The sequence below is a fragment of the Arachis hypogaea genome, chromosome 17 (assembly GCF_003086295.3).
Source record: "Arachis hypogaea cultivar Tifrunner chromosome 17, arahy.Tifrunner.gnm2.J5K5, whole genome shotgun sequence".
NCBI classification, from domain to species: Eukaryota; Viridiplantae; Streptophyta; class Magnoliopsida; order Fabales; family Fabaceae; genus Arachis; species Arachis hypogaea.
Window position 1 is genome coordinate 130,666,023 of NC_092052.1, and position 8,402 is coordinate 130,674,424.

The window sequence follows — 8,402 nt, forward strand, 5'->3', positions numbered from 1 at the left end:
TTTGAAATAACGCAATGGGGAGACGCAACGATGAGCCAAAGAAAAAAGCAGCGGACAAGGTGGGAGACGCGACAACAGAGAGGAGAATAGACACGACGGCAGAGTTACTTAAAGGAACGCCGCAAATAGAAATTACGACGCGGTAAGAATGATGGCACGGTGAGGTGTGACGATGCGGTGAGAAGGGTGACGAGGGGGTGGCTGCAGAGAGGTTGGATGGAGTATGGACAGCTTTAGGGATCTCTGAATTGAAGAGAGGTTATGCAAATAAAGATTAGGAGTTTTGGGTTTCTATATATATGTGTGTGTAAGAAATGACTAAAAAACATATATGAGAAATAAACTATTAAGGATAATTCAAGGAATTCATAAACTTCGGGGAATAGCGGGGACGGGGCAGGGATCCCCGCTCGGGTCCCCGCGCCTGCTTCGGGGGAATTTTGTCCCCCATCCCCATCCCCGCGGGGAAAATTCCCCACAATCGGATCCCCATTCGGGGCAGTCCCCGCAGGGATCCCCGCGTCTCGGGGAATTTTGCCATCCCTATATCTGAATGACGGGCAACTTTGTCTGTGACCTCTGACTTGCTAATGCTGTTTCAGATGTGACTAATTATTTCTTGTTTAGGTATATAAAAAGATAATTTTTCTGATGTTTAATTGGTTCAAATAGATTGACTCATTCTATGCAACAAGAAACTAAAGTGTTTATTAGATGAGGTTCATTACATAGATCAAAGGTCTTCAAAGTATTCTATCATAAATTGTGTTTGGAGCTTCCTTTTTTTTTTTTTGGTGACAGCTATTTTATATTTAAATCTTCGTTTTTATACTTTCGTCTGAATTTGAAGTCTCCTCTTAGTTATTATTTACCTTTAGTTACAACCCTTAATTAGAGGACCACCCTTTAAACTGAACCAAATTTAGTTCAAGTCTAATAAATGTTGAAAACTTCCTTGATTTGATATTAATTACGATTTATACTTATTTTTTCTCTAACATAAAACATTAGATGAACTTTTCCGTATTTCTTATTCCAAATTTAAAGGTTTTGCTTGCTTCCCCTTCCAAACATAGCATCAAACAAAATGATGGCCACAAGCTCCACACTAATATGTACACAGATAATCTAAATGGTAGCGTTTGTTTTGAGATACTAAGACAGATACTGAAAGACTGAGACTCAGTATTATGTTTGTTGGTTCAAAAACTGGTACTAAAATTTCTGTCTCTGTCCCTAAAATTTCAGTATCTCCAAAAAGTGGGGACACAGGGAACTGAAATTTTTAGAGATGAAGACTGAAACTTTAATAACATTTTATACCTAAAATATCCTCATTTCAATCAATTAATTTCAATTTTACCTTTTGTACAAATTAAATTAGAGCTTCATTATTATTTCAATTTCTATCTCCCACTTTGCACCAAATAGAATAGTAAAATTTATTTCAATCTCTGTCTCTTAGTCTTAGTCTTTTATTAGTCTTTGTCTCTGCACCAAATGCTACCAATGAGATGCGAGTGGTGGATGGTACAATACTTATTTTATCCCCCTTTCTACTTATGATTGCGTAGGAAACAAACCATAAAACTAAACACTATTATTCAGAAGGTAATAGTTAACAATATTATGAATTGATTATTATGTACATCATTATATATAGGGTGAATACAATGCATAATTCCAACTTTAAAAAAGACAGCTGGATCATTTTCTGCATAATTTCAATAGAACGCAGGTATTAAAATATCAACTTCTAAGCTACTAATCTAATCATTCTGCTTAGGATCCTTCTTATCCTTGGTAGCAGGAGGTCCACTCCCATTCCTTTGGACAGCAAATTCTTGCGACTCTCCAGGGATAGGAAGGGGAGTCATTTCTTCCTCGATCGGTAGAGTTCGTTTTGAACCTTCGAGAGCAACACCAAGGAGGATATTATCTTCCAAGGAAGGCCTAATTGAAGGTGAGGACACAGCAGATTTCTCTTCATCTTGCTTCAACGGTGAAGGACTAGCAGAAGTTGTCTCTCCTTTGCTAGACTCATGTGAAGTCACCGGAGAAGTTTCGGGCACAGCACTTTGTGCAAGGTTTTTCGATAGGGGAACTGTTGCTCCCTTTCCTGCATTTGCATTTTCCTTTTTGGGCTGCAAGGTTTTGGAGGTCTTCTCAACTGAACCATTAGAACCCAGATTCTGACTCTGGGCTTCAGAAGCTGTCTTGGATTTATCCTTGGAGCTTACACCAGGTGAGGTGGTTGATGTCACCACTGAATTCTCATCTCCTTTGGGGTCAGACATCAAGGTTTCATCAACTTTGGCATCTTTTTCCTCATTTGGACGAGTCGAACGAGCTGAAGGTTTAGGTTTATCCTCACCATTAACTTTATATGGCGGTTCTATAAGGAGGTATGGGCGATTTCCTGCTGCTCTGGATCGAGTGAAAATAGTGTCCCCAAAAGGTATATTTTCCGAGTCAGCCTCACTGTATATTTTCTGAACTGTACGGATGGGAGTGGCTAGCCGAGCTCGATGGTGAGTGACAACTCTAAGAAGATCCAAGAGAATTGCCTCCTGTAGATATTACACATTAAAAAACAACTACCAGAACACGATTTATTGCTCCAACTGTATGTAATGGTAATTGCTCTAGGTCATACCTTAACACAGAGGTACTCTTCAAAATGTGAAGTTTTCACAAAGCAAGATATTAATATCTGCAATAAGAAAGGCTGTAAGATAATGATAAATTAAGGGAAAAAACAAAAACAAAACAATTAATCTCAAGGAAAAACTTGAACAGTGATAAAACACAGAATAATAGTGAATCCTTAAAAATATTGATAGATAAATAATTCCCCAGTCAGTGCAGAAAACATCAAAACATGCATCAAAAGAAAGTTTCAGACTTGCAGAAGAACAGCACCGACACTTACCATAAGAGCCTGATTTTCCGGATTGACATTCTCCAGAAACACCCTTCTATGCAACTTTTGTTGCTCTACTTGAGGATTTTTGGCCAAAACCTTCCGCATATCAGCTACAATATTCTGCATGAGTAGATTGGAATAGAGAAAAACTTAGTTTTCAGAGGAAAATAATACACATCAGAAACTCCTGAACAAGTTTGTAGGAGGGGAACTAAGATTGCTAACATTAATTTTGTTAACATCCAAGTGACTGATAGCAATGTAGCTCTTGATGCGCCAATGGGATTTCTGAGTCAGATTTCTCACAACATTTACAGTGAACTTATGATTGGGAATATGAACTGCTTCCCGATCATCACCTCTCACAATTGTTGGTGACCACCATCCTACATGCTGTAGTGGGAGAAAAAGGGGCATTTTAATCAAACATAAATAAATAATTAAAATTTCATTATATATATATATATATATGTGTGTGTGTGTGTGTGTGTATTATAAAAATGTTCAATTTATGCAAGGCAAAGAAACAAACCTCAACTGTACCAGAAACCTCATATCCTTCAATCTTCGTTTGAATCCACTCATTCATAATAAACGGCCGAGTTGCATGGATCATTATACTCGACAAGAAGTTTGTGAATATCTAGACCAATCACAAATATGGACTTAAAATGGCAGCACAAGAGAGAGAACAGCTTAATTGGCTATATAATGTGGGCTACGGGCTATAGTGAATTTGGAGGACTTGCTGTTATGGAGATCCACAAGTTGCAATGAATAACTCGAGTCAAATACTAGCAGCACTACTACAAGAAATAGTTCTTTACCTCGCGACCTGCAAGAGTGAGCAATACTGTGCCCAAACCACCAGCAGTTAACCACCTCTGTGTGGAGAAACCTAGCAACTCCATGAACAGTGACACTGCAGCAACCCATACAGCAGTATATACAGCTTTCCCAGCAAAGTCAAATCCCACCTGTCAGTCATTTTTTTTTTTTTTTTTTTTTTTTGAAATGAGAAGCCAATAAGTTACTTTAACAATTGCAATATACTCACTAAAAGATCCAACATGAAGGAGGATACTATTTAGAACACCCTCCGCGTAAACTGAAAGCAAGTGAATTCAAATATAAAACATTTCAATTTTCCCAGACATGGATCACATAGATCTTCTTAGACATATAAATATACAAATATAACTATAAATGACAACAAAAATGTAACTAGGCTATCAGTATTATTACAAAAAAAAAAATGACAGAAATTCTAAAGTGGCAAGGACTGACAAATGTATTAAATCAATATGTAACAGAACATACATTTCTTGAATCACTGGAGTCATTTGCCTCCATAAAGAATTTTTGTGCTTGTTGAATAAAGCTGAAATCAAGAATTACAACCACATAAAGTTATAATTTACACACTATGAAGGGCCCAATACACCTAAAAAGCAAGTTAATAAAGCAAACAGATCCCGACATTTTAGAGTGGGTAAACCTTAAAAAATGTACCCAAATAATTTTGTTGCCGACAAAAATACACTTGAATTTCGTTATAGACAAAAATGCCCTCAAATAATTTAAAAACGTGACAAAAATGTCCAACATTAAATAAGTATTCTCAAAAAAATGCTTTAGAGATTGAATTTTGATGTGATTTTTTGCTAGCATGATTAGAAAAATGAGATATTTTTATCTTTAAAATTTGGGGATTTTTCACTAAGTATATATTTTTTTTATGATTTTTTTTGTCAACGACCAATAATACTTTTAAAAAATCACAAAAAAATATATACTTAGCAAAAAATCACCAAATTTTAAGAATAACAATATCTCATTTTTCTAATCATGCTTGCAAAAAATTGCATCAAAATTTAATCTCTAAAGCATTTTTTGAGAAATTCATATTTAATGTTGAATATTATTGTCGCGTTTTTAAATTATTTGTGGGCATTTTTGTCGATAGAAAAATTCAAATGTATTTTTGTTAGTGACAAAATTATTCAAGTATATTTTTGGTAGTTTACCCTTTTAGAGTGAAAGGCAGGTGAGGGGAAGGAGCATATATTATAGTCATACCATAAACTAATAGTAAATAAATCAAAATGAAAAACCATTTATAAACATTTCCAATTTCTTCCATGCATGCTTCTCCAAGAATCAAATACCTTGATAAACAGTAAGCAAATGAAATCACTGTTGACAAAGATCTCACAAAATTCAGCATCCGTTGCTTCACAGCCTGGCTAGCCTCAGATGGTAGGACAAGTGGATCTAGTGCCCTGGAGAAAATTAAGCTACAATCAGTACCAACGGGGCTTCTGGTGCAATATACTTGCTGATCTAGAAAAAAACCTGCATATGAGCATTGCCCCAGTCCACAATAGCAAGGGCTGGAAGTAAGATGTCATGATATATCTGGAGCTACTTTTCTTCCAAGTACTGTCAGGTCTCTGAAAATATTTGCCATCAATCAGAAAAAAATATCGGGGTACAATAACATTCAATCAGAACGGATGAACTAGAAAAAAATGTATGGTAACTACTTGAAGAATAAGAACTCTGCCAAGACGTATGAGTGGTTCAAGGCCACAAACAGCAAAGGCAATGATACCAAGTGCTGGGATCAATCGAAGCAAAACAGGGTTCCCACTTAAAGTCTCCTGCGACCTGCATAAACATCTAAACATAAATTTTTGCAATAGAGGTAATGCGTTAATTGATAGATTAAAAAAAAATCGATGCACCAAAAAGATTAGAATAATTAGATACCAGCCCTTCAAATAGAAATGGATCCTTTCAATTTTTTCTCTCAAGTGATGTTGCCAAGTGTGATATTTCACCATGCATTCTTTAAGTGGAACCAAGAAAAAACATGTGAGAGAAAATGTTGTATCGTAAGACATCACACTTGACAACAATACTTGAGATAAAAAAAAAATTGAGAGGATCCATTCCCTCCTCCAGATATAGCACAAAAAGTTCATATTAAATGCATTACAATATCATGCAAATGATTACTTACAACTTTATATCCTAATTAATTTGAGTTTCGGTAGGCCAGTAAATGAGTTAGATTGGTTGTAATCTCCTCCATGAGTCATCAAGGAGAAAAACAAAAACAGATCATACAGCTGTTTTAATTTAATCCAGAAAGTACATGTCACTCAACAAGCTAATAGATGCCAAAGTGAGAGGAGGCAAGAGCTGGTAGTGTAGCCATGCAGCTGCACTTAGTAGATGAGTGACAATATGTGGTATGAGGTGGTTTAGAGATTAGTCAAATTGGATTGAGAATGATGTCCAAAATCTTACCAATCTATTAGGATATATAAAATTATATAGCTTTCACAAATACAAGCTGACTATACTATAATACAAACATGAAAACAAAATCTGGAGATATGAGAAAATAACCATGTGACAAAAGCATGATTGTATAGTACTATTACATACATGAATTATTATGAGAAAGTGAAATGTTATTGCATAAAACTAAAGAGCAGAAATCCTAACAAACATAAATTTTATGGCAAAATGACAAAGGCAACCAATGGGAAAGTCATATAGTCACTAAATTGTGGAACATCTCTCAGTTAACAGGAAAAGGAGAGAGGCCAACCTTGTTAAAAATACAGCAGCAGATTTCATGAGTGGAGTCCCACTCCCTCCACCTGGTATTAGGACAGACCTACATATGAAAACTTTACATCTGGAAGGCACATGTCTTATTGGGGCGTGTACTTTATTGAAAAGATGGCGTGCTGAAGAATTCTGCTTCTGTTAATTCCAAAAGAAATTCTCCGTGAATCAGATTTCTGACTAATGCAAAACAAATAGAAAGTGAAAATCTAATACAAGTAAAAAAGCAATTGTATTGCTGACAAGGTCAGAACCTAACTGAAAAAACAGAAAAAGGAATTATAGATTCATCAAATATGGGAATGAGTGGAAAGGAAGCATGAAATTCTTAATCCACAAAAGCCATACCCAACTGCGTGGTGAAATATTTATGGTAACCAAATGTAATCGCCCAATACCTATTGGATTCTGTCACACAATAATCAAGTAATGTCAGCATTTCTACACCTGAGAACTGCAGGGACTCTCACTTGAAAAAATAAATAAATAAATATGAATAACATTAGTGCATACATTATGGAAACTACAGATCCCACTATTACTGTGTAGCCTAATTTCACGAGGCAACTGCATTGAACCTGTGTAGGCCATCATAGTTTAGTAACTGAAGGCCAATGTCATGCAAACCAGTTTACCCTTTCAGTTCAATCAGTCCTGCCAGAGAAAAAAACAATGACTTCAGCAGAGTAGAGTATACGATAATTCTCACTCCAATAATAATTATCATCCTTCCCCTTCACCGAAGAGTTAAGAGAGAGGATTCATTTCTAAAAAATCGAAAATGAAAACTTCAATCACTTAACAAATTTTTATCAACTAAACTAAGCTCAAGAATCTTCATTAAAATTAAGCACAGTACGAAATAAAAAACCACAAAATTAACTACTACTTCGAAGTAATGGTCTTTGAAAAAGGAAAATAATAACTAATAAAACCCTAAATTTTCATGCGAAATAACTGATTAAGCTTATACTAATACAATTAACCGCAAGAAGCAGCTTAATCACCAAATACAGCACGTGATTATGAAAAACAACAGAATTAAGAACACTGGATTAAGTGAAATTATAGATCTAAGTAAGTATACCTTAAAGGTAAAGATGCACTTAGTAAAAACTTTCTCTCGGAAACAAACGGAGATAAATTCCCGAGAAAATCAAATAACTCGCATTATTACACGAGATGATGGAGAGAGGGAGAAAGAGAATCTGTCAATCTGGTAATGGCGTTGAAGGTGAAGGAAGGGTTCGTTAGGTTGTGTACATAGAAAAAAGCCCAAGTTGGTTGGCTATGCCTGCGTTCTTCTACTTCTTCTACTTCTTCTTCTTCCTTAGTTAAGGGACGTGGTCCAATCAAAACGCAGAGTTTCGGATTAATCTATGTTCATTAACCCGCGAAATTGCACATTAATTTTTATTTATTTATTTTTAATGGATTTATGTGGCGCCTAGAAAACAACACGACTCCTGTTAATGAAATCCTAACAGTTGAAATAACGTACACGCTATGCGTTTTTTCCTTTTACTTTTTCATTTTCTAATGGATTTAGTGGTAGAGTTTAATTTTGATATATTAACAGTGTAAAATACAACCGTATAATTACATCTATTTTTTTATGATATTCATATAATTAATATAAAAAATAATTATTTTTACTAATATGATATATATAATTAAATACACATATAAAATTATTTTACACTTATAGTAAATCAAAATAAAATTTTTTAACTATAATAAGTAAGGTTAGAGTTTAATTTTATATAAAATATCCTAAATTTACACGTTTATATATCTTTTTATGTAATAGGTTTAAAAATTAATTATTTTTATT

At 34.8% G+C, this 8,402-nt stretch overlaps 1 protein-coding gene across 1 annotated transcript; it reads right to left on the bottom strand.

The window, feature by feature from the left end:
* Positions 1 to 1,585: 1,585 nt before the first annotated feature.
* LOC112765013 (mechanosensitive ion channel protein 2, chloroplastic) lies at positions 1,586 to 8,029 on the bottom strand. Its single transcript, XM_025810867.3, has 14 exons — positions 7,656 to 8,029; positions 7,082 to 7,222; positions 6,917 to 6,976; positions 6,549 to 6,706; positions 5,473 to 5,596; positions 5,282 to 5,379; positions 5,095 to 5,208; positions 4,247 to 4,307; positions 3,754 to 3,903; positions 3,459 to 3,569; positions 3,152 to 3,319; positions 2,933 to 3,046; positions 2,657 to 2,713; positions 1,586 to 2,570 (listed from the first exon to the last, which is right to left on the bottom strand). The coding sequence occupies exons 2-14, from the start codon at positions 7,160 to 7,162 to the stop codon at positions 1,770 to 1,772; spliced, it is 2,097 nt and encodes a 698-aa protein (XP_025666652.1). The 5' UTR covers positions 7,163 to 7,222; positions 7,656 to 8,029; the 3' UTR covers positions 1,586 to 1,769.
* Between the last annotated feature and the right edge of the window lie 373 nt (positions 8,030 to 8,402).

What these genes read in the sequence shown, in the direction of transcription:
- LOC112765013 (XM_025810867.3), bottom strand. Translation starts at nt 7,162, where the DNA reads ATGATGGCCTACACAGGTTCAATGCAGTTGCCTCGTGAAATTAGGCTA. An exon ending in ATATTTCACCACGCAGTTGG is followed by an intron (nt 6,707 to 6,916) that starts GTATGGCTTTTG and finishes TGGAATTAACAG; the next exon opens with AAGCAGAATTCTTCAGCACG. An exon ending in GCTGCTGTATTTTTAACAAG is followed by an intron (nt 5,597 to 6,548) that starts GTTGGCCTCTCT and finishes ATGTTTATGCAG; the next exon opens with GTCGCAGGAGACTTTAAGTG.